Below are 23774 nucleotides of genomic sequence, written 5' to 3' on the forward strand. Positions count from 1 at the left end.
AGAGCTCTTAGAATGTAAGTGTCATAAAAAAAGTCATTGAACTTTCAGTGTTATTGGTATATGTAATTAAAATATATCGTATTCACTTAATCTGTTAAAATAATATATTTCAACTTATTGTATGAGGGACAGTCAAATGAAAACCGAGCACCCGCCACAATGGAGCATGCGTAAAGACATTTATGAAACATTTTCCATACAGCCTGGATATTTCACCGTGTGATTTTCATATCTTTGGTGACCTGAAGAAGGACACGCGTGGGTGTCGGTTTCAGTCGGACGAAGAAGTAAGTGCAGGAGTGAACGGTTGTGGAGTTGTCAGTGGCCGACCACGTTCTACGAGGCAATGGGATAAATGTCGTAGCGCGTGTGGTGATTAGTTTTGAATGGAACCATTCCATGGTGCCGCTGTGGTGGGTGTTCGATTTTTATTTGACTGCCCCTTATATTTCACAGAAACTAGAGTTAATAAAAATTTTACTTTACAATATTCGTTTTCCTCACCCCAAAATTAGTAGAATCTGACTCATCAAGCGAAGCAAACATATTAGAGTTATTTACCCCTTCTTGTATTGGCCGTGTCTGCAGTTAAAATTGTTGGATGTGAGGTTCGCCAGTTATGCAAAACACCGTTTTTCTCAGTACCCAAAAATGTTTCGGCACCACTGTGCCATCATCAGTGGGTTTTCGTTTTTATTTATTCTGCAATGTGAACATTTTTGTTAAATGATCACAAAATTATGTGCATTTGTAATTCAAACAACAGATAGTTTCTTTTTATAAACACCTTTAATTTTGGTGTGCAAATTAAAGGTATTTACAAAAAGAAACGATCTGTTGTTTGAACTAAAAATGCACATAATTTTATAATCATTTAACAAAAATGTTCACTTTGCAGAATAAATAAAAACGAAAATCCACTGATGATGGCACAGCAGCGCCGAAACATTTTTGGGTACTGAGAAAAACAGTGTTTTGCATAACTGGCGGACCTCACATCCAACAGACTTATTTACTTTTAATTGTAAAGTTTTATCGCCATCCCTTGATGGTGCGACGAGACATTGAGACGATACGTAGTTTAAGTAACTTGTACTGTTTCGCCTGGGTGGACTTGGGTTTAAAAAACGTAAACTAAATATTACGATAGATTTTATTTTATTACATTACACACTGACCGCGTGGCCCACTTCTTAAATGGATGAACTGACTGTTCACAGGGACTAAGATTATATGAGATTGCTACGTTGTTGATTTTTATATTTTATATTACGATAGATTTTATTCCAAAGAAGAAGAGATAGAACTACAGTGGACATGTTATTCCATGGACTCTTGCGCTTCTATGCCTGAACTATCTTTCCTTTGTCATTCGCTTATCTTATCTGCTTGGATTCGGACCTAAGAGGACGTTCTTGTGTAAAGCTCATCTTGCTGTACCAGCTGATAATGTAAGTTGTACTTAAAACCCGAAAATATAATGGTTATTTTGTCAAAAGAATTTGTGTATGTGGTCAGCCTATTGTAAATCTGATACCTATATTGTCTTAAGTAGATCTGGCCTTAACAAAGAATTTTCATTGTTAGGCGCCATCTTAGAAAATCTTTAACATTTTTCTTTTAGCTCATCTACGAGACGTGCCGTCGCTTAGGACAATTAACTTTATTTCAGATCCTACGAGACCGGAGGCAGCTACTAATAAACTAACAATTTTACTTACAGATTTTCTATATATCACGAGATAACATCCCAGGCAGAAAAGGTCTGGTCACAGGATTCCAGTGCCATTATAGGATTTCATTTGTAGGTGCTACTCTTGTTATCTTATATTGGGGAATCGAGACGAAACCTCGATATATCGACGATTACGTAACTACCCTGAGAACTGAGCTAGTTTACTGAGTGCTTATACACGTCGGGCAAAATTAAACAACATATTACACTGTTAATAATATTCCTACATTAGTTATTTCTCTTTTAGGCTGAGCCATTGCATTAATGTGTGTTTCTTTTTATATATGTCACGGCTCATATTTTATTTTATTACATTACACACTGACCACGTGGCCCACTTCTTAAATGGATGAACTGGCTGTTCACAGGGACTAAGATTATATAAGATTGCTACGTTGTTGATTACCTGAGAGGTAGATGCTTCTGCCTGTTGAGGATGGCGAGCAGGATGTTGCCGAAACCCGACAGCCCGGCGCCCGCCTTGGATCGGTCACCGCCGCCCACGTCGATCAGGTGGAGCCTGCTGCGACCTCCGACCACTGCTGGAAGAAGAGGGACACGGCGACAGCCCTCAGCAACACTGCGTGCACACTGGACAACCTAGCAAGCACCTCTGTACACTCTGGCTACTGCCACGCAGCTACTACGAGGGACGTTCGATAAGTAATGCAAAACATTTTTTTCTGAAAGCAGATTGGTTTAATTCAGGGTTCCAGTACACCATGTTATTCCCCACTCTTTTGTTTTTGAACACAATTTCCGTTCAACGAGACGATTTACGCCTCCTTACTGTGATAGCTCGTAAGCCCGCATGGTGCCACTCTAGTGGTCGAAGTTGGAGCCAACGTCTTGCTGCATCAGTAACCTCCCCATCATCCAGCGCTGCTTCGCTCGGAGTGCATCCTACATTGGACCAAACAGATGGAAGTCGGAAGGTGCGAGATCCGGGCTGCAGGGCGGAAGAACAATCTAATTAAATTTTGTGACCTCTCGGGTGCGCAGACTTAAGGGGGGACGCTGATCAAAAACACACACTATTTCAAAAATGCGCCAAAACGACAGTTTTGGAGATATGGTAATGAAATTTTGTACCACGCTTTACATGAAAGTAACACAGTCGCATATAAAATCCTTGCATTATATATATTCAACTTTTTTAATGAAATTTGAAGTTTTATTTTCAAAAAATAATGTATGTTCCTTTTTCTCAGAAAGTATTCAAGAGATTTCTACAAAAATTTCTCTGTTTCATCTCTTTATATGTTGTAAGCTTCTCTCATGAGGTTTTTGGAATAGGTCAAATAGGAGAATTTTCATAATTTTTTAATTATAATTCCACAAGTACAATATTAAATTCATCAAAAATTCCAAACACTTTGCCCCATAACATTCAATCACAATTTCAAAAGTTGCTCTTGAGGCAACGTTTATTAGGTTTACAGAAATATGTGTACAAAATTTCATAATTTAGTATTCATAGAATCTGAGGAAAAGGGACACAAACTTCACAAAACAAACTTTTCAGGAAACGCAATTTAAAGTTCATCCTAACTTTTTACCTTATGTCACTTCTTCAGAAGGCACGACATTTGTACTCTGGGTCGTCTTTCCCTTCAAGGCTTCCTTTCTGGTTTCCTTGTTGTCTGTTTTCTTTCCTTTACCAGGTCTTCAACTGACTTTTCAGCAGCAGAGACGTGCTATAAATCTATTTTTCTCAGGATGTTTTCAGTAAAATTTCCTATCTTGAGGCCCGTTCTTTCTAATACCTTCATCCTCCCGACGTTCCCATAATTAAATACAATAACTGTATCATAAGTTGCAATTCTGACAACTGTAGCAGATGCAAATGTCTTTTTAGGACTTCGTTCCCATATAAGTGAATTTGGAGACTCATTTGGATTTTGGGTGCTGCCATGAACACACTTTTTGAGAAGTGCAGGATCGGCCAAAGATGATCTATAAAACCAAAGAGTGTGTATCATGGCCTTCTAGATGTATCCCGCACACGTTTGGTTGAAAGTAATACACAGAATCGTTGTTTACTGAGCTGGTATTGAAGTGCTGCTTCAAAACGTGGGCGTGGCAGTAAGGCTGCGTCGCACTTTTAATTAATTTTCAGGCACTTCGGATGCGATTTCAACATTGAAACTCTGCGATCTTATTGTCCATGAGTTGTAGTAACAAATAAAAAATAAACCGAAAATTGATATTTTTGGTCAATTACATCAACGTCCCCCCTTGAGTGAAGCCTTGCGTTGACACGAAGAAGGAGTGTTTGATTGTGATCCGTCGATCACATCGAATGAGAGTGTCCGCACGTTCCAACACTGCAGGAGTCACAACTGTGCATTGCCGGCAAGCATGCGGGAGATGGGATCCAATCGCGTGACCTTGCGATGATGGCACACGCCTCGTGAAATGACTCATCGTACTTTTGTTCAGTGTCAGACATTTTGCAAGCACCCATGTATATCTGCGATGCTCTTGTTTTATGCCAAAAGAAGCTCAGTTACAGCTGTCTGCTTGGAACGCACTTCCATTACAGACGCCATTCTGAAGGGCAAGTATAGCGCCACCAACTATAGGAACTTCATAAAATAATAGTAGCTGAAGCGGAAACATGCCACGATCTCCCAAAACAAATTCGGAATTTTTCAACCTAAAATGACCGAGGAAAAAATGTATTGCGTTAGTTTTTGAACGGTGCTCGTATAAGCAAAGCATAAACCTTATGAGTTACCGATTTGCTCTTTTGCTTGATTGTGCTGCAGCTTACAAGCTTACGGCATGGCAGTCGGATTTTTGTATTTTTTTAATATTTATGGTACGTTCAGGACTCAAACATCAATCTCCCAAAGCATCCGGTGCAACTATCTGTGTACAACACTCAGTAATCGACTAGAAAATCGACTATGAAGTTCTTCGACCGACTTTAATCCACTGAACGTAGGACGATTTATGACAGACCGCGTGGCACTAGCGGTAGCGCTTAAGACTGGCAGTTGCTGGACCGCTTGTTAGAGTCTCGTTTCATTCATTATTGTTTCGTTTAATTCGAATATATGAGTCATTTAAATATAAAATTCATCCAATATATTCTAATTAACTCATACATAATTATCATTTTTATGGAAATGCAGATGATCTTGTTTCTAATTACTATAAAAACTGTCTAATACATTGCTTAATCCTGCTCTTTGAACGTATGCTATAAACTTCCTTTCGAGTAGGGTTTGTAATTCATAACGGAACAAGTCCTCTGTGAGTAGCACTACTTCTTCACGAACTACTGCCGATGATGTTCGACGGGACTATTTCCGTGAGAATTTGCATATAAGATAAAGGTCATCTCTCATACATAGTAATGAAATTTCACTGCATAAACAGTGTCGAATAATGTCTTCTTGTGCCGTCGAATGACCAGCCAAATTGCTGTCGTCCACGTCCGACATTACAATTTTTTTGTCTAAATAGAACATATTCATGCACAAAGACGTAAAACGCCACCTGCTGCTTCAGAAACGAACACTGGAATGCAAGTACCTCCATAACCGTTCCTTGCAGAAGACGTCGTATCCCTTCCAACCATTGTGGAATTCGTGGAAATCCTTTGTCCACAAGCGGCTATGGCCTGCTCCGCAGGTAGTTCTACCAGCTTAAGCATCGTCCCAGTGGCATGGGATCTCGGTTTCGGCAGCCGTTGTCGACGTCGTAAACTAATAGTAACTCGCGTAGTTCAAAGTACACACTCTTTACGTAAAGAGGTGCTCTATTGTATTGCGTTCCCACACAAGTTTCATTAAGTTTTCATAAAAATTATAATTAGATCTGTTAATTATCAAATATTTAATGAATTTTATGATTAAATGTCTTGGGTATTCGAATTAATGGAAAAAAATACCAAACCGATACTCGAACCAGCGAGCCACCGAATACGTATCAACCGCTAAAGCCATACGGCCCGCCAAAAGTTGTCGGACCATTTCTGAATTAAGGTCGGCGACAAAACTTCCGGGGCGAGGCCGATTTACATGAGAATTTTTTAGAGTTACAGCGAATGCCATGGCAAACTGATATCGGAGTTCCGAACATCACATATCACAAATTTTAAAAACCACAAAGAACCGATGCTTTGTTAAGGATGATTCAAAATCAGCGTCAGGTTTTTGAGGCTTTATACCATTTATTACATTCAGCTTACAGGTATAAACATCAAATGAAAGAACAACTCAAACAGTTTTCCTTACAAGTGTTCAATGTGAGCACCATTCTTCACACGACACACATCGAGTCGATAGACAAATTCTTCCCTAACCTTGACCAATGTGTCTGGAGTAAATGTTGTAGCAACTGCTTCAGTCCTATTTCTGAAGTCGGACACATCATCTACGTAGAGGTGGCTCATACACATGATCCTTTATCAACCCTAAAGGCAAAAATCGCATATCGAGTGAACGTGGAGACCAAGCGAAACAAGCTCTGTCATCCAGCCCGAGCAGCCAGTCCGGCAGTCGGGTACAACTTCGTGTGATCAATTACGTATTGAGTTATACCAGTGAGGCGGTTCACCGTCCTGCTGCCAAATAAAATTCTGGGGTTTCAGTTTCTTCCCATTCACGAAAGAGCAAAAGTTCTGGCGCCTCAAGGTAAGGGACACCGATTACATTTGCTTCACCGACAAATCTCTGTTTGTCTCTCTCTATCTCTCTCTCTCTCTCTATGCCCGAACAGGCCCCGAAGACCCGACCACGCGGATAGAGAGAGGCGTGTGGTCACCACACCGCTCTCTCGACCGTTGTCACTTTTCATGACCGGAGCCGCTACTTCCCTGTCAATTAGATCCTCAATTAGCCTCACAAGGGCTGAGTTCATCCCGCTTGCCTACAGTTCTCAGTAGATTAAAAACAGTCACCCATCCAAGCCATAGCCAAGCCCGACTGCGCTTAACTTCGGTGATCTGACGGGAACTGGTATTACTACTAAAGTAAGGCTGCTGGATCACCAAAAAATAGGCCCGTAATCTCTATACTGGGATATGACACAAAGAAATTCAATTTAGGGGGTCTCGCTGCAACAGTACCATCTCGTGGGGATGTGATGACTCACAGATGAGCGCATTATGTGTGTTCACATGTCCACTTTGCTGAAATGTCGATTCATCACTGAAGACACGATCCAGAAAAAATTTTCAACTAGCAATTTCTAACGAAAGACACATTCGAATGCGCTCAGGTATACAAGTAAAATTGTTTGAGTTGCTCTTTCATTTGATGAGTTATTTAAACTGTAATAAATGTTATGTTATGTTGATCGGGGAGCTAGAAACGACGGAGAGGCTCCATCCCCGCCGCAGCCGCAGTGGTCCACAACCCCACGACGACTACCGCAGTCCACTTCACCCCTCAGCCGCCCCACACCCAACCCAGGGTTATTGTGCGGTTCTGCCCCTGGTGGACCTCTCCCCCCCCCCCCCCCCCCCCCCCCCGCCCCACCCAGGGAACGTCTCACACAAGACGAGTGTAACCCCTATGTTTGCGTGGTAATGGTGGTGTGCGCGTACGAGGAGAACTTGTTTGCGATGCAATCGCCGACATAGTGTAGCTGAGGCGGAATGAGAGGAACAAGCCAGCATTTGCCGAGGCAGATGGAAAACCGCCTAAAAACCATCTACAGATTGGCCAGCTCACCGGACCTCGACACAAATCCGCCGGGCGGATTCGTGCCGGGGACCAGGCGCTCCTCCCCGCCCGGAAAGCCGTGCGTTAGACCGCACGGCCAACCGGGCGGGCGTAATAAATGTTACAAAGCATTAAAACCCTGATATTCATTTTGAAACATCCAGTGTTATGAACTTCTCAAGTGTTTTAGAGAAGTCGAGGTCCAAAGTTGTATGAGCTTCTCTGGCGCCAGCCGTCCGGTAGTGGAGTTAGCACAACTCGCATAAGATGAGTGTAAGATAGTGACGTGTTGGTATAAGACTCTAAAACTCTGGTCGCTGTACTGACCCCTGTAGGGTGGCCTCAGGGAACGTTTGTTGTGGGCCTGTTAGAGAACAGAGACGGTGTGTGTGTGTGTGTGTGTGTGTGTGTGTGTGTGTGTGTGTGTATGCGCGCGCGCCTCACCTTGACCCCTGGATGCGACGCGGTACTGGTAGAGGTGCAGACGGAACAGCATGAGGGCGCCCGGCGTGCGCTCGGCCAGCGCCTCGTCCAGGTAGAAGGCGGCGCGCTCTGCACTGGGAACCCGCAGCTCGCTGGTCTCTGGGTCGTCGCTAAGGAGCACGCCGGGGGCCTGGTCCACGTCCGCTGCAAATGTTCAAATGTGTGTGAAACCTTACGTGACTTAACTGCTAAGGTCATCAGTCCCTAAGTTACACTCTACTTAACCTAAATTATCCTAAGGACAAACACACACACCCATGCCCGAGGGAGGACTCGAACCTCCGCCGGGACCAGCTGCACAATCCATGACTGCAGCGCCCTAGACCGCTCGGCTAATCCCGCGCGGTGTCCGCTGCAACACCACACCACAGTCACGTACAGTACAAGTCGCTCTACCCGCTGTCAACTCGACTCTGCGCAAGGCAGGTCATTTCTCTTTTTATTTATGCACTTATTTTGCTGTTTGGAAACACGATAACAGATGGCAACAGAAGCACAACGGATATTAGAAGAAGAATTTCGTAATCTGTAAGATTTCTGGCTCTAGCAACCAAGCTTACTTAATTGCTGACCTGTAATGACCGAATCCTGAAAAGCTGCCAGGAAAAAATACTGAAAAAATCATCTGAGTATGAACATTAGCTGTAAGTTTTGTAACTTAGGCAGAGGTGCACAACGCAAGCCGCTTGTAACAGTCCATTAAGAGGTTAGACGCAGTAAGAAACCGCTGAATTCACGTGCAGCGATTGCGAATTGGAGGTAAAAAGCGACGCAGTCACGTATCATCTGCAAGTAAACTGCCTCTAACGCCAAGCAAGGAGGAGCTTGACAGAGTTCGAGACGTCTGGGCTCGGGTTATTTGGTGTCTCTCGTACATTTGTCTACACATATCAATGTCTGTACGTCAATCACATTGTGACGAGTACTCGGATCTAAGAGTTCGATTAGAACCATAGTACTTGACACCTCCATGATTTGTGATCTGTTGTACCATACATTACTGCGTGTACCCGAATCTTAACGGAGCTACAGGCCGGGATGGCAATTTGCTCTGGTAATTGGTGTAAGTCTGATCTATGTTCTACAATAATTGAAGTTATAAACCAGTGTCTGTGATATTCTCCGTGTTCGTTGCAATCACGTGGAAGATCAATAAGAAGCAGATCAGTAAACGAAGCGAAAGTCTCGTTTCCCCTACAGTCACCATACCTGCATCCTCACCCTAATATCCGAGTTATTCTGTATTTTCTCCAACCACAGAGATCTGAAAAATTTCATCTTGAACCCTTCGCTGTTTCACTTCGATACACAGCCGCTTGCGTGACAAGAAACGGATGACCAAAAATCTCGCTTCACCTCTGGTCTCAGCATGGGCTTATAAAGTAAGTATATGGCAACCCAGGTCGGGTTACGACAAACCAAAGCATGCTACCTACCGCAGAAGGCAGCCGTGATCATTGGAAAGTAATGATTAATTAGTGTTCGCGACCATGGATCGCAACACATCTCGTTTCCACGCGGCACCACAGTTTGGTGGGGGCCTTTATTCAGTTGACGCGGCACGTGCGGAGCGATTCTACCCTCTGATTGGCAAATGGAGCGCTGGATGGATGTTTCTTTTGAAGATGTGGGATTCATGGGTGAATTTTTTCCGGCGACTACTGGTGGCCCATCGTCTTTCGCTGATATCCAATGACAGTTGGTTGGTTGGTTTGGGGAAGGAGACCAGACAGCGTGGTCATCGGTCTCATCGGATTAAGGAAGGATTGGGAAGGAAGTCGGCCGTGCCCTTTCAGAGGAACCATCCCGGCATTTGCCTGGAGTGATTTAGGGAAATCACGGAAAACCTAAATCAGGATGGCCGGACGCGGGATTGAACCGTCGTCCTCCAATGACAGTGGTCCACAAATAATGGCCGTAGCAAATTCACCCAATAACTCCACTTCTTCAGAATAAGTATGGGAAAACTGTTTTTATAAGTGAACGGGACACTAGTTTTTGACAATTTTCAGATAACTAGCGACACCAGGAGATCCCAATAGAGAGGAAGAAATGTTTGAGTGTGTAAGACGAAATCTAAAGAGGAGCATGAGGTGGGTTTACAATACCAGTGATATTTTGCTGCCTGCGAGACGTGTTCGGTACCAACTGATAGATCCGTTTCTCCCTTTCTGCACTTCCCCTTATGCTCATCTGACTGTTTTTTCAATGTTCTTTTCCTAGTTCCCATAACTATATGACTTCCTTAATTTTTTGAGAACTTGACCGTACAATTTAATCGAAAATTTTCTATCCTCTAGTGTTTTTTACAGCGACTTTTGAAGTTAAGCGCGTGCAGGCATTTATTTGCGTGCAGGTAATTTTTTTTTTTTTACATGTTTCGGTCGACAAACACGAGCATCTGGAGAAATTACGTAGCCGAGGGCCGAACGTTACAAAAAACGGGCAGTGTATAGCGCCGCAGTCATACATTTGACAGCTCTTCAATTTTAATTTTTACTTTTGAAGTTTATGGAGCAATTAGTAACTAAATTCTATACGATTGTGTTAATCCACATATAAATACGATGTGTAGGCCGAGGATATTCAGTGGCATGCTGTTAACCGTCTTCCCAGCCTCCCCAAAAATTTGGCCGTTGAAATCCAAGATTAAGACGATGTTGATCGCCCATTTCCACGGCAGGGCTTGATCCTTCACGAATTTCTACCAGAGGGAGGCGGGGATGTCTATGAGCACCATGCCTCTGACCATCGGTCGGTCTCTGCATCTTATTGATAGCGCCTGGTCTCACCTCCTGCAACGATGCGGATATGCGACGACGAGCGACATGGTGCTTCGAGCGGTTTCACAAGAAGTGGTTGCTGTCAGTTTCCAAAAGCTTCACAACCGATACCGGAAGTGTGTTGTAACTAATGGTGATTACTTTGAAGGCCAGTAAAGATATTTTGTTTGTAACTCTTGTTTTCTTTGTTTTCGAAGACCATTTACCGATCATTTAAAACGCATCTTGTAGCTTTCTTGTCAGTATTTTCAGTTCATCTACATTTTCACTGATTAGCAGTCTGGAAAGGCAAGTACATTCACTCTTATTCTTATGCTAATTCCCTGTTCTGCTTCGCTTGCTGCATCCAGTTTTTCCTGTGTTATTATGTTGAAGAACAGTGGTGATATTCCATCTCCTCGTCACGCTACTGTTTTTATGTCTAAAACCATGGAATATTCTTCTTCAACTTTCAGTATCGCTTTAGAGCCTTCCAGTGTAATTTTATGAAGATTTTTAATCTTCTTTGGTACTCCAAACTTCTCCGTTTTCGCCCACAGCTTTTCTCTATTTATGCAGTCATAGGCTTCCTTAAAATCAAAACGCGATATTGACATTCTTTTGTTTTATTCCCAATATTTTGATATGGCTTTTTTAGTACAAATAAGTGATCAGTGGAGAATGGATTCATCGTAAATCCCACTTGTTTCTTACCTACTACCACTTTCAAAAATGATTCCAATTTTTCAGGAGATTCTTACTGAACACTTTGCAGGCTATGTTAATTAATGAGATGTCTCTATAATTTCTGCATTCTTGTTTGTCGCTCTGTGTGTGGACTGGTACAATGATTTCGCCTTCTACTCAGTTCGCACTCTTTGTTCGTTCCAAATGTTGGTCACGAATCTGTATATTTGTCTCGTAAGTAACTCAGTTGTTACTCCCTCTCACCTTGGAGCTTTCCTGACAGCAGCGTATCACAAATTTTAAGCATATTTATAGATAATTTCATTTACTGCATTTGTAAGACAGCCAGTTTTCTCTGAAACTGTCCTCTAACTTATTTCAGAGGGTAATAAGTAAATTCCCTTTATTAAGTAATCGTTCAATTGCACTGCTCTGTAATAGCAGGGCCGGGTTAGCGTCGCCAGCGGCAGTTTTCATTTCACTGTTCAGTTTCCTTGGCTTTCCTCAGCAGCACGGTGGTGGTTTCCACGAGTTGAAAACTTACAAGCTGACTTCACGAGGTAAGAATCCTTTTAAGAAGAGTTGGCCATCATAAAGATGTTAAGCCGTGGGCAGAGTCTCAACTTCGGGTAGCCAGACCCGCATGCGCGTCTATTCTCGTCCTCCAGCTCACTCTCCAGGAGGGACATGTAAAGCGCTTTTTCTGTCGAAATAAACAAGGAATTTTTCGCAGAACGCTTTTAGCAAGATAAGAGATCTCTAGTCATCCGTGGCTTCCCGGAAGGCAAATGGATTTTCGTTTTGACGCCTTGAAATAACGTTAGATATAAATTTCCGGAATCCAGCTTTCTGTATGGGTCATACTGATATTTTCTGGAGACCATGCGCTTTTCCCTTGAGTCTACGGATCCCGTGCTTTTCCGCTGTGTCTACGTGCAGAGAATTTGATGGTTTCTTTTCAGAACTGTGTCATAGAGTGGGAGAGATATTCTCTTTTCCGCCACAACCCACAGCACTACTGCCTCAGTATAGCAAAAAATCCACAAAATCTACAAGAGTAGGAGATTGTTTAATACCTTCACTTGAGTGTTAGTGGACGGCGCTCGCATCTTGACCCCCACTGGCCAGTGATTTCCTATTCAGACGAAAAAGGGCACAGAGCAACCAGAAGGAGGAGGACTTCTGTCTGGACTTTTGCAGAGTACAGACGGTCAAATGTTTGTAGAGTAAACTTATTGCTAGTACAGGAGAGTTAACTCATGATATGAGCCTTGTTGTCACTACAAGGACATCTGTACTTGAGCATTAAGTACGAAACGGCTGAATCTAAAACTCCAGGCGCTACTTCTGCCGTCCTATATACTCGCACTCTATGCTCTTGGTGAGACGAGTCTCTTTTGCATCCGCGGTAGCCGTTTATACTTGAAGTTAACTTGCTGATTTCAGGAGATGACCACCTGATTTTAAAGCCATGTATCCAGCTTGTTGCTTTTAGTGCGCACGTTGGCAATCTTACGGTGTTCACTTCTATCTTTCCGTGTGCTTTCAGTATTTGACTAACAACTTACGCAGTCACTGGTCGATTCCGGGAATTATTACTGTCACTGTGTTTGATCGCCGGTCGGAGTGGCCGAGCGGTTCTAGGCGCTTCAGTCTGGAACCGTGTTGCTGCTACGGTCGCAGGTTCGAATCCTGCCTCGGGCATGGATGTGTGTGATGTCCTTACGTTAGTTAGGTTTAAGTAAAGATGTTGAGTCTCGTAGTGCTCAGAGCCATTTGAACCATATTTGTGTTTGATCAGTTACTCACCACTTTGTCAATGGTTCTTTTTAATATATCAGTGGGCGATTTCCAAGTTTAAAGACAATCAATCTGATTGTTTTAGTGACTATTTGTTTCCCTCCACGCGAGGGGTAGCCGCGCGATCTGAGGCCCCTTGTCACAGTCCGTGCGGCTCCCCCCGTCGGAGGTTCGAGTCCTCCCTCGGGCATGGGTGTGTGTTGTTGTCCATAATGTAAGTTAGTTTAAGTTAGATTAAGTAGTGTGTAAGCTTAGGGGCCGATGACCTCAGCAATTTGGTCCCACAAGACCTTACCACAGATTTCCAAATTTTTGTTTACATTCATTCCTTGAAGTTCCCTCCTCCCATTGATATGTCTGGTTGGTGTGGTACCCACTGGTTTCACGTTTAATTGGGCCACCCCTAATAATAGCCATTTAAATAAGATGTTTCCGTTGCGAAACAGTATCTCTGTTTTAAATTAATTTGCATGATCATTTGTGGCAGTGCATCACTCTGTTGGTCAACAGAATTTGGTGATATGCACCATAGGGGTATGCACCCAGCCATAACCGACAACCACACGTCGTGTACAGGTATGATATAATGTATTTACTGTGTTTATGTTGTGTAGGTGAGAAGTTTACACCCCGTTGTGTGGTTTGGAAGCGAGCACACACTACCCCACTTCCTGTACTTAACGTTCATTCCTACCACAGGCGTATTTCGTCCCTGTCTGCACGATAACAAGGAAGTAACGCTAGATTAAGAACAGAAGAGGGTAGCACAACTATTCTGAAATAATAATCAACTGCAGACTATTTTAACAGGTATAGTTTGAAAAAGGTAAGACCACAATTACGTCAGTAATTGAATTCATACAAGATAAAAAGACACTAAAATCGGTGGCGAAGGTACCTTGAAGTAAGATAAGAGATTACAGAACCGAGATACATTGTTCGGCTAGCCAAGAAAAACTGTACACATGGATTTTTAGAGGACACTTGACAAAAGCGAGCAATATGAGTAGAACCTCTTCAACTTTTGTATCGTGTCGCTAAAATAGTACATACAATTGTTGGCGAGCGATAGAGAAACGGCCTAATGATCGCATACGACAGTAGAACATAGTACTTTACCTTATTGGCTGCATGAAGGCGTCGTTGGTCAGGTGGCGATTTCCATTATCAATGCCCACTCTAATTTTAGATGGTCAGATTGTGGCAACCAGCGAGTAATTAGGCTGAGCACTGATTTTCTGATTAGCTGCTAACATCACAACGAGCACCAGGTGCCTGCAGCACTCATTTAACTATCTGCACGTGGCACCTAAAAGATAGGAGCATGTAGTCTGGAGATGGACTGTACCAGCCAGGGAACGCGTCTAGACTGCAGAAGAAATCAGGTCCAAATGAGGTAGCGCCGTTGCCGTGGATGTTCTGCAGAAAAAGGCCGATTGACAAAGTGTCTACTTTTCATAGTCAACTTAACAGTGCTCATTTTCACAGTTTGAGAGAGTCTACGAAGTTAGGTAGGCTAACACTGCCTTCCTCGAACGGTTAGGCTCGCTTATCTGACACCATTGCGTATCCATTCGCGAAGGACCGTTCAAACTAAGCACATAAAGGTCCCTTACAACGGTAAACTTAATCTTGGCCAAAAATTGCCAACTTTAGAATTCACTGAAGCGCCAAAGAAACTGGTATAGGCATGCGTATTCAAATACAGAGATATGTAAACAGGCAGAATACGGTGCTGCGGTCGGCAACGCCTATATGAGACAACAAGTGTCTGGCGCTGTTTTTAGGTAGGTTACTGCTGGCATAACGGCAGTTTTATCAAGATGTAAGTGAACGTGGTATTATAGTCAACGCACGAACGATGGGACATAGCATCTACGAGCTAGCGATGAAGTGGGGATTTTCCCGTACGATCATATCACGAGTGTACCGTGAATATCAGGAATGCGGTAAAACATCAAATCTCCGATATCGATGCTGCCGGAAAAAGATCGTGCAAGAAAGGGATCGACGACGACTGAAGAGAATCGTTCAACGTGTCACAAGTGCAACCCATCCGCAAATTGCTGCAGATTTCAATGCTGGGTTATCAACAAATGTCAGCGTGCGAACTATTCAACGAAACATCATCGATATGCAGTTTCGGAGCCGAAGGTCAACTCGTGTTCTCTTGATGACTGCACGACACAAAACTGAACGCCTCACCTGGATCCATCAACACCGACATTGAACTGTTGACGATTGGAAACGTGTTGCCTGGTCGGACGAGTCTCGTTTCAGATTGTATCAAGAGTATGGACACGTACGAGTATGGAGAGAACCTCATGAATCCATAGACCCTGCATGTCAGCAAGGGACTGTTCAAGCTGGTGGAGGATCTTTACTAGTATGGGGCGTGTGCAGTTGGAGTGTATGGGACCAATGACACGTTTAGATACGACTCTGACAGGTCACACGTTCCTAAGCATCCTGCCTGATCACCTGCGTCCATTCATTTCCATTGTGCATTCCGACGGACTTGGGCAATTCCAGCAGGATAATGCGACACCCCCTACGTCCAGAATTGCTACATAGTGGCTCCAGGAGCACTCTTCCGAGTTTAAACACTTCCGCTGGCCACCAAACTCCTCAGACATGAACATTATTGAGCATATCTTGGATGCCTTGCAATGTGCTATACGCCTCATACTCTTATGGACAGCTCTGCAGGAGTCACAGTGTCAGTTCCCTCCAGCACTACTTCAGACATTAGTCGAGTTCATGCCACGTCATATTGCGGCTCTTCTGCGTGCTCGTGGGAGCCCTGCAAGACATTAGGTGCACTTGTTTTTTTGGTTCTTTAGTGTATTAGCAACCACGACCCGCAAAATTTATGGACAACAGTCCAACGGTCTTGTACTGTGTTGTGATCACTGTCGATATTTACCGTCATCACCTACAACAAACATAATACCACAAATAAATTTTCGCAGAAATATCTTTGATAGCCTCAAATACTAGTTGGGGTGTAATCACCCTAATCCCCCACTGGAGAGAGTGGCATCATAAGGCAGCGGTGAAATCGATAGCAAAGATGCAACACCTTTAAATACAGCTAAATGGTTCCTTCATACTCATATAAAGCCGAAGCATGATATTGGAATAATCGGCGTCAGTTCTCGAAAAGGTGTTGGATGGGGGAAGTGGTCAGTCTTGTGTTCTTGGATTGCCCAGCGCACCCGTCAGGCACTTGTGGGAACGATAGTAAAGCAGCGACAGCAGGGAGGAGAGAGAAGAGCAGCGCCCAGTGTAAGCAGCAGGGCAGGCGGCAGACTCACAGGTGTCGTGCGAGGCGAGCAGGTCGGCGACGCGGTCGTCGTGCAGCTGCAGGGCCGACACCCGTACGGAGAACCGGGCGCCGCTTCGCTGCTTCTGCTCGGCGATGGCGCGGAACAGCCACGAGATGGCGCAGGGGATGACGCCCAGCGAGGGCGCGTCCTCCGGGCTGCCCACCATCGTGCGCGACTTGCCTGCCAGGAAAACAACTCCCAATTAGCTCGTCTGCAAAACACACACACACACACACACACACACACACTTACAGGGTCAATAACTTCATAATTGGTGTTTGAAGCGAAGTCGATCACAAGACGTGACAATTAACTCTTTGAAACCAACCACAAAAATTTAAAGAAAGCAGTCCAGATCGCAATAAATTATTTATGTTCGAAACAGTAGCCGAGGCTATCGAGGCGACCGCTCGCTTTAAGCTAGGAATCCAGGTTCGAGACCCGGTCTGGGACAAATTTTCAACTATCGTTTTTGGACTTACTTCAAAGCAGGAATGCGGCTAGTGTCGTTGGTTTATCTTAATTCATAATGGCATAGTAACATTCGTTAAACTGCGATAGTGGCGTAGTGCGTCTATGAACGGCCAGAAGATGAAGAAAAGGATTACAATTTCTTTATTCCGCGACTGCTTTCATAGGAAGGAAAATGGAAAGCAGTACATACGCCTGTATCGTTCTGTTATGCACTGTCTTAAACTAAATTATCACAAAAGCGCTATCACATTTCGCTGTTATTCTAACAACTTGTAATTACGATACTGTCAGTTGTTTCTACAGGGTGTTACAAAAAGGTACGGCCAAACTTTCAGGAAACATTCCTCACACACAAAGAAAGAAAATATGTTATGTGGACATGTGCCCGGAAACGCTTGCTTTCCATGTCAGAGCTCACTTTATTACTTCTCTTCAAATCACATTAATCATGGAATGGAAACACACAGCAACAGAACGTACCAGCGTGACTTCAAACACTTTGTTACAAGAAATGTTCAAAATGTCCTCCGTTATGGAGGGTCCGCAGCTCGTGGTCGTGCGGTAGCGTTCTCGCTTCCCGCGCCCGGGTTCCCGGGTTCGATTCCCGGCGGGGTTAGGGATTTTCTCTGCCTCGTGATGACTGGGTGTTGTGTGATGTCCTTAGGTTAGTTAGGTTTAAGTAGTTCTAAGTTCTAGGGGACTGATGACCATAGATGTTAACTCCCATAGTGCTCAGAGCCATTTGAACCATTTGCACCGTTAGGGAGGATACATGCATCCACCCTCCGTCGCATGGAATCCCTGATGCGCTGATGGTCGCATGGAATCCCTGATGCGCTGATGCAGCCCTGGAGAATGGCTTATTGTATCACAGCCGTCCACAATACGAGCACGAAATTCTCTACATTTGGTACCGGGGTTGCGTAGACGAGAGCTTTCAAATGCCCCCATAAAAGAAAGTCAAGAGGGTTGAGGTCAGGAGAGCGTGGAGGCCATGGAATTGGTCCGCCTCTACTAATCCATCGGTCACCGAATCTGTTGTTGAGAAGCGTACGAACACTTCGACTGAAATGTGCAGGAGCTCCATCGTGCATGAACCACATGTTGTGTCGTACTTGTAAAGGCACATGTTCTAGCAGCACAGGTAGAGTATCCTGTATGAAATCATGATAACGTGCTCCATTGAGAGTAGGTGGAAGAACATGGGGCCCAATCACGACATCACCAACAATGCCTGCCCAAACGTTCACAGAAAATCTGTGTTGATGACGTGGTTGCACAATTGCGTGCGGATTCTCGTCAGCCCACACACTTTGATTGTGAAAATTTACAATTTGATCACGTTGGAATGAAGCCTCATCGGTAAAGAGAACATTTGCACTGAAATGAGGATTGACACATTGTTGGATGAACCATTCGCAGAAGTGTACCCGTGGAGGCCAATCAGCTGCTGATAATGCCTGCACACGCTGTACATGGTACGGAAACAACTGGTTCTCCCGTAGCACTCTCCATACAGTGACTTGGTCAACGTTACCTTATACAGCAGCAACTTCTCTGACGCTGACATTAAGGGTTATCGTCAACTGCACGAAGAATTGCCTCGTCCATTGCAGGTGTCCTCGTCGTTGTAGGTCTTCCCCAGTCGCGGGTCATAGGCTGGAATGTTCCGTGCTCCCAAAGACGCCGATCAGTTGCTTCGAACGTCTTCCCGTCGGGACACCTTCGTTCTGGAAATCTGTCTCGATACAAACGTACCGCGCCACGGCTATTGCCCCGTGCTAATCCATACATCAAATGGGCATCTGCCAACTCCGCATTTGTAAACATTGCACTGACTGCAAAACCACGTTCGTGATGAACACTAACCTGTTGATGCTACGTACTTATATGCTTGATGCTAGTACTGTAGAGCAATGAGTCGCATGTCAACACAAGCACCGAAGTCAACATTACCTTCCTTCAATTGGGCCAACTGGCGGCGAATCGAGGAAGTACAGTACGTACTGACGAAACTAAAAAGAGCTCTAACATGGAAATTAAGCGTTTCCGGACACATGTCCACATAACATCTTTTCTTTATTTGTGTGTGAGGAATGTTTCCTGAAAGTTTGTGCGTACCTTTTTGTAACACCCTGTATACTCAGGTAATTGTGGATATGACTTCCCTTTGGAATACTGATAAGTGTTGGCGGCCAATGCGAGGCTGTCGACTCTTCCTTTAGACTCGTTTTAATAGTTTTCAGTGCTGAGAATAAATCAGGGTCCACCAATAAAAATGTCCTAATAAGTCTGGGCAGCAATAAGTCGCGAAATTTGTCTCGAGCGCTAATCATCGTAAAGACTGAACGGATTCTGTCCACGACAGCGATTTGGACTTCGTGCAACGCCAGGGCAGCTGCTAGGACGAAAAATACTGCTGTAAAGTTGGCTACGAGGCGCATTCCCAGTGTTAATATAATTAAATTCGCTGCTGCAGTCTTCTTACGTAATCAACAGTTGCGCTTCCCGGGCCATTATCTGGCTTCACAGAACTTCACGTGCAGTCAGGTTTCCATTGCACTATGCCTCAACGATCTCTTTCACGATGGACTTACCTGCCCCCATCAAGAGTATTTTATAGTTGTGTGTAAGGCATCCCAGTTAGCAGATGTACGACTACCTGCTATGGAATCCACGTTGACTCTTTTGTTATACTCAATGAAATTACTGACGTATTTCCTAATAGAAAAGCAACAATGTATTATGTTACATTCATTTATAACACTGTGCAGTAGTATATTATGTGTTGTATATACGAGGGTAATCCCTATAGTCCTGACTTGGCGCCCAGTCACTATCACCTGTTCCCTACGTTAAAAGAACATTTGGCCGGAAAGCGACTCAGCTCCGAAGACGAAGTGAAAGAAGAGGTTCATAACTTTCTGAACAGAAGAGGTTCATAACTTTCTGAACAGCATGGCGGCGAGCTGGTATGACATGGGCATACGAAAACTGCCACAGTGTCTACAAAAATGCATCGACAGAAAAGGAGATTATGTCCAAAAATAGTTACATGTTCAAGCTCTAAACTGATGTAAACCATTGTAGAAATAAACAGGTCTATGTACTTATAAAAAAATAGGAGACCTTACTTTTGGGATTACCCTCGTATTGTAAGTAGGCTGTTTAGGTTGTTTATTTTGTTTAGGTAGCGCTCTGTGTGAAAATCACTGAGTGTGATGTGTGCAGTCTGTGGCTGGTTTGCATTGTTAGAATATTTGCTATTGTAGTGTTGGGCAGTTGGATGTGAACAACGCGTAGCGTTGCGCAGTTGGAGGTGAGCCGCCAGCAATGGTGGATGTGGGGAGAGAGATGGCGGAGTTTTGAAAGCGGATGATCTGGACGTGTGTCCATCAGAAAGAGTACATTTGTAAGACTGGATGTCATGAACTTATATATATATATATATATTGGCGCTCGATGTATTGCAGTAGTTCGAATAAAGAAGATTTTTGTGAGGTAAGTGATTCATGAAGGTATAGGTTATTGTTAGTTACGTCCATTTTTTTTTGTAGGGATTATTGAAAGTCAGACTGCGTTGCGCTAAAAATATTGTGTATCAGTTTAGCAAGAAAATTAGGATTGTGTCAGTATATTCGCATTGTGAAGGGACAGATCAAGATAAGATGGATAGTTTTTATGAGGCACTCAGTGATGTAGTTGTTAGAGTAAAGGACAAGGACAGTGTTCTGCTCATGGGTGATTTTAACGCCAGGATTGGAAATCGAACAGAAGGGTATGAAAAGGTTATGGGTAAATTTGGAGAGGATATGGAGACCAACAGGAACGGGAAACAACTCTTGGATTTCTGTGCCAGTATGGGCTTAGTAATCACAAACTCCTTTTTTAAACATAAGAACATTCACCGGTATACTTGGGAAGGCAGGGGAACCAGATCTGTCATTGACTATATAATAACAGATCAGGAATTCAGAAAGGCTATGAGGGACATACGTGTATTCAGGGGATTCTTTGATGACACTGATCATTATTTAATCCGCAGTGAAATTGGGATTGTGAGGCCGAAAGTGCAGGAGGTCAGGTCCATATGTAGGAGGATAAGAGTGGAGAAACTTCAGGATAAGGAAATCAGGCACAAGTACATAACAGCGATCTCAGAAAGGTACCAGTTAGTTGAGTGTAGTCAATTACAGTCATTGGAAAAGGAATGGACAAGATACAGGGACACAGTACTAGAAGTGGCTAAAGAATGTCTTGGAACAGTAGTGTGTAAAACTAGGATGAAGCAAACAGCTTGGTGGAATGATACAGTCAAGGCAGCCTGTAAAAGGAAAAAGAAGGCGTATCAAAAATGGCTACATACCAGAACCCAGGTAGATAGAGAAAGTTATGTTGAAGAAAGAAACAAAGCCAAACAGATAATTGCAGCATCCAAGAAGAAATCGTGGGAAGACTTTGGAAACAGGTTGGAGACTATGGGTCAAGCTGCTGGAAAACCATTCTTGAGTGTAATTAGCAGTCTTCGAAAGGGAGGTAAGAAGGAAATGACAAGTATTTTGGACAGGTCAGGAAAACTGCTGGTGAATCCAGTGGATGCCTTGGGCAGATGGAGGGAGTATTTTGAAGAGTTGCTCAATGTAGGTGAAAATGCGATCAGTAATGTTTCAGATTTCGAGGTAGAATGGGATAGGTATGATGATGGAAATAGGATCACATTTGAGGAAGTGGAAAAAATTGTCAATAGATTGCAGTGCAATAAAGCGGCTGGGGTGGATGAAATTAAGTCGGAACTCATCAAATACAGTGGAATGTCAGGTCTTAAATGGCTACACAGGATAATTGAAATGGCCTGGGAGTCGGGACAGGTTCCATCAGACTGGACAAAAGCAGTAGTCACACCAATCTTTAAACATGGAAACAGAAAAGATTGTAACAACTACAGAGGTATCTCTTTAATCAGCGTTGTGGGTAAAATCTTCTCAGGTATTGTTGAAAGGAAAGTGCGAGTATTAGTTGAGGACCAATTGGATGAAAATCAGTGTGGGTTTAGGCCTCTTAGAGGCTGTCAGGACCAGATCTTTAGCTTACGGCAAATAATGGAGAAGTGTTATGAGTGGAACAGGGAATTGTATCTATGCTTTATAGATCTCGAAAAGGCATATGACCGGGTTCCTAGGAGGAAGTTATTGTCTGTTCCACAAGATTATGGAATAGGAGGCAAACTTTTGCAAGCAATTAAAGGTCTTTACATGGATAGTCAGGCAGCAGTTAGACTTGACGGTAAATTGAGTTCATGTTTCAGAGTAGTTTCAGGGGTAAGACAAGGCTGCAACCTGTCTCCACTGTTGTTCATATTATTTATGGATCATATGTTGAAAACAATAGACTGGCTGGGTGAGATTAAGATATGTGAACACAAAATAAGCAGTCCCGCATTTGCGGATGACTTAGGTGTGATGGCAGATTCGATTGAAAGTTTGCAAAGTAATATTTCAGAGCTAGATCAGAAATGTAAGGACTATGGTATGAAGATTAGAATCTCCAAAACGAAAGTAATGTCAGTGGGAAAGAAATATAAACGGATTGAGTGCCAAATAGGAGGAACAAAGTTAGAACAGGTGGACGGTTTCAAGTACTTAGGATGCATATTCTCACAGGATGGCAACATAGTGAAGGAACTGGAAGCGAGGTGTAGCAAAGCTAATGCAGTGAGCGCTCAGCTACGATCTACTCTCTTCTGCAAGAAGGAAGTCAGTACCAAGACTAAGTTATCTGTGCACCGTTCAATCTTTCGACCAACTTTGTTGTATGGGAGCGAAAGCTGGGTGGATTCAGGTTACCTTGTCAACAAGGTTGAGGTTACGGATATGAAAGGAGCTAGGATGATTGCAGGAACTAGTAGATGGGAACAATGGCAGGAGGGTGTCCACAATGAGGAAATCAAAGAAAAACTGGGAATGAACTCTATAGATGTAGCAGTCAGGGCGAACAGGCTTAGATGGTGGGGTCATGTTACACGCATGGGAGAAGCAAGGTTACCCAAGAGACTCATGGATTCGGCAGTAGAGGGTGAGAAGAGTCGGGGCAGACCGAGGAGAAGGTACCTGGATTCGTTTAAGAATGATTTTGAAGTAATAGGTTTAACATCAGAAGAGGCACCAATGTTAGCACTGAATAGGGGATCATGGAGGAACTGTATAAGGGGGGCTATGCTCCAGACTGAACGCTGAAAGGCATAATCAGTCTTAAATGATGATGATGATGATGAGTTTAGTGATGATCAGAATAAGTAAAGAGATAACTGTCTGAGTACGCTTATTTTTGCTCAGCTGTTTGAAAATCAAATAACGTAAGGTGTTTACCAGCATAGTAATTCATCAATTTTTCTAAGGGGAGGTTTCAGTAATATGTGACAGTTTTGCCGATGGCGGATTATTATGCTTAACAAATGATAAAACAGAACCTCTTTTATCAAAAGACGCTCTCTCAACTGCACCGCAGCAGCAGCACCTTCCTTTGTGAACTATTGTACCTCGCCCGCATCTCGTGGTCGTGCGGTAGCGTTCTCGCTTCCCACGCCCGGGTTCCCGGGTTCGATTCCCGGCGGGGTCAGGGATTTTCTCTGCCTCGTGATGGCTGGGTGTTGTGTGCTGTCCTTAGGTTAGTTAGGTTTAAGTAGTTCTAAGTTCTAGGGGACTTATGACCACAGCAGTTGAGTCCCATAGTGCTCAGAGCCATTTGAACCATATTGTACCTCCTCATCAACCCTGACAAAACGGAAGCAATAAACATGCGAAACATTGATCGCACTTTTCATTTATGA

At 43.6% G+C, this 23774-nt stretch overlaps 1 protein-coding gene across 1 annotated transcript in view; it reads right to left on the reverse strand.

Annotated features, from left to right (window-relative positions):
• The window catches only part of LOC124620107 (kinesin-like protein KIF26A), a 455794-nt gene that overhangs the window by 82026 nt on the left and 349994 nt on the right, over positions 1 to 23774 (reverse strand). The window contains exons 6-8 of the mRNA XM_047146776.1: positions 16463 to 16654; positions 7858 to 8040; positions 2142 to 2277 (exon numbers count right to left, since the gene is read on the reverse strand). Of these exons, the coding sequence (XP_047002732.1) occupies positions 2142 to 2277; positions 7858 to 8040; positions 16463 to 16654 (511 nt within the window). The remainder of the gene's footprint in view (positions 1 to 2141; positions 2278 to 7857; positions 8041 to 16462; positions 16655 to 23774) is intronic.

Source organism: Schistocerca americana, chromosome 6 (assembly GCF_021461395.2).
Source record: "Schistocerca americana isolate TAMUIC-IGC-003095 chromosome 6, iqSchAmer2.1, whole genome shotgun sequence".
NCBI classification, from domain to species: domain Eukaryota; kingdom Metazoa; phylum Arthropoda; class Insecta; order Orthoptera; family Acrididae; genus Schistocerca; species Schistocerca americana.